Source organism: Penaeus monodon, chromosome 2, assembly GCF_015228065.2.
Source record: "Penaeus monodon isolate SGIC_2016 chromosome 2, NSTDA_Pmon_1, whole genome shotgun sequence".
Classification (NCBI taxonomy): domain Eukaryota; kingdom Metazoa; phylum Arthropoda; class Malacostraca; order Decapoda; family Penaeidae; genus Penaeus; species Penaeus monodon.
Window position 1 is genome coordinate 61342836 of NC_051387.1, and position 2500 is coordinate 61345335.

The 2500-nt window shown below is 31.2% G+C and overlaps 1 protein-coding gene across 1 annotated transcript in view; it reads left to right on the forward strand.

Moving 5' to 3' along the window:
- Positions 1 to 1750, forward strand: part of LOC119579432 (ER membrane protein complex subunit 10-like) — a 3703-nt gene extending 1953 nt beyond the window's left edge. Inside the window, exon 5 of the mRNA XM_037927240.1 lies at positions 949 to 1750. Within this exon, the coding sequence (XP_037783168.1) occupies positions 949 to 1017 (69 nt within the window). The 3' untranslated portion in view covers positions 1018 to 1750. The remainder of the gene's footprint in view (positions 1 to 948) is intronic.
- The last annotated feature ends 750 nt before the right edge of the window (positions 1751 to 2500 follow it).

Sequence of the window (2500 nt, forward strand, 5' to 3'; positions counted from 1 at the left end):
TATCATTGATCTGGTGTAATGTTTGTTATTAACTTAAGCATTCCTTTGTGTAGGCTAAAAGTAGTGAAATTTTACGTGTACAAAAATATTTTCATTTCATGTAATGTCTGTGATATCGAAATGTATGCTATTTCTTAAATTTTGGTGTTGTGTTTGGGCAATAAGAATGTTGTGTAATTTTTGCTAATGTGCTTGTTGATTTAAAATATGCATCTTTGTATTTTGTGAGTTATTGTATGAGCATTTGAATGTAAAGTTGAGATTGCATTGCATTCACATAAAGACAAGTTGAAGTTACTGCAATGACATATGCATAAGATATGTTAATGAATGGGGTCTTATCAGTATATCAAGCCTGCATAAATGTAATAGGATTGGTGAGAGTATGGATGGTTATTGATTTGATGTTATAGAAACTTCTCCCTCCTAAGTAGTTGGCAAGCCATTTTTTGATTTTGTTCTGTAGAGTTGAGTTAAATATTTATGAGAAAGAGTGTAGAGATGGCCTCAAAGGCTCTGCTAGTGTCTATTATTACTGTTTTTGTGGTCTGCATGGCCTGAAGCTATCATACTTTTGTTGTGTTAGGAGTGTGAATAACGTTATGGACAGTGTGATTTCCAACCATGTTGACTGAGTGTGACTGGAATGTAAGGTGTGGCAATGTGTGTAGTGGCTATAGAGGGTGCGTGGATTGTAGTGTAATGATAGTGGCCTGAAGGAAGCAGTTTCATGGGTTCATTTGTTGGGTTGAGAATTGAGAATTTTTCAGAAGGTTATTTGTGATGTTAATTAGAGAATTGATTAGTGTTTGCAAACATTGTGATATGCAGATGATGGTTTTTAAATACCTGAGATATTGTCAGGTCCCATGCCATGTGCATTTTTGAGTTACCTCATGCACAGTACTAAGTTCTTGTTTATATAATGCTTTATACTTTCTTCCACAGTGGATGTATATTGTACCAGTCGTGGTCATCATGGTTCTCTCAGGAGGAGGACAGGAGGGTGGACGTTAACCTATGATTTGTCATTTGACTAAACAAAGATATGTTTGTTGTCTGTAAAGTCCTCAGCTGTATTTTTTCTTTTATTATTGTTAATATTATTTTTGTTATTGCAAGAGGGCAAATTTCATAACAGATTTTTCATATTACTATTTATATTCAAAAGTTCATCATAACATTGAGCAATCATCTTTGATACAAAAAAGCAATATGATCTGATATGTATATACAGAGGCACTGTATTTTATTGAGTCTTTGCATTTAAAAGAAAGGTACAAAAAACGTACTTGTTAGAATGAGTAATGCTGAATTTAAGTCTCATCAGAAAAGCCTGTAAGGGTTTAAAATACTAATGTACAAGTTATCATGAAGTTCAGACTTTTATAATCCACAATGCCAGAAACAAAAGACTTCAGCATACTTCCAACATCAGCTATAATCTTCCTCAATCTGCAATTAATTTGTATATTAGACTATATTTTTTAATTCTTCACATACAGGTCACAAAATAGGTTTTCTTTTCCTTGATAATAACTATTCAAGTTTACTGTTACTGTATAAATATCTTAAATCTGACCTTAAATGAAAAGACTAGATTTGGCCAGTGAAGATTTACAGTAATTCTCTTTACCGTGAATTATGTTGCTGTTTAGGGTACAATAAGTGCACCATTCCCTTTTATTTATGTATGGATGCTTGAGTGTGTACAAGTAGCATGTAGAAATAAAAGAATGTTTCCTGAACATATGTGGATGTTATACCCTTTTCTCTTCACTGTTTGTTGCATTTCATATTCGGTATTTTTACTTCAATACAAACCACACAAATGTAGCTTATGGACTTTCAACTCTCAGGACAAATTATACATTCCATAGAAAAGACATTAAATCAAACTCAACTTAAAATCATCACTTTATTGGCTGCATACATACTTTAAAGAAAGAAGTACAAATTCATATGACTAGATAAACTTCTGTATACAACTATGCCTCTTCGCATTTTATACAATTTCTTTCAACAGAAGAATACAACTTCCCTTACCTGATTGGACAAAACAATAGAAATAGTTCAAGGTTCAATTTGAATCTATTGGTTCCAGCTGCTTTCCTATTTTTGTTTAATTTCTTAATATTTTTCATTCATTTTTTAGAGTAGAATGTGATAGATATAACTAATGCAAAAAAAAAAAGAAAAAAAGAAAAAGGAATGTTAGTGTATAAACACTGTATTTCTAATACTACTTTACACCATCCTACAGTTCTTTCATTATTCATTTATTATTCAGCAATGGACAACAACACATATTGACAGATGCACTGAATAAGACAAAAAAAAATTGCATTTTATAAAAAATGAGTGTATACCTGAAAATGAATGACTTTCAAAACACTTTGTTAACCACTTTAATGTGAGGGTTCTATTCATAATTTGTGCTCAACTCTCAAAAATATTTTGGAAAAAAAAAAAAAAAAAAAAAAAAAGATAATAGCAATTT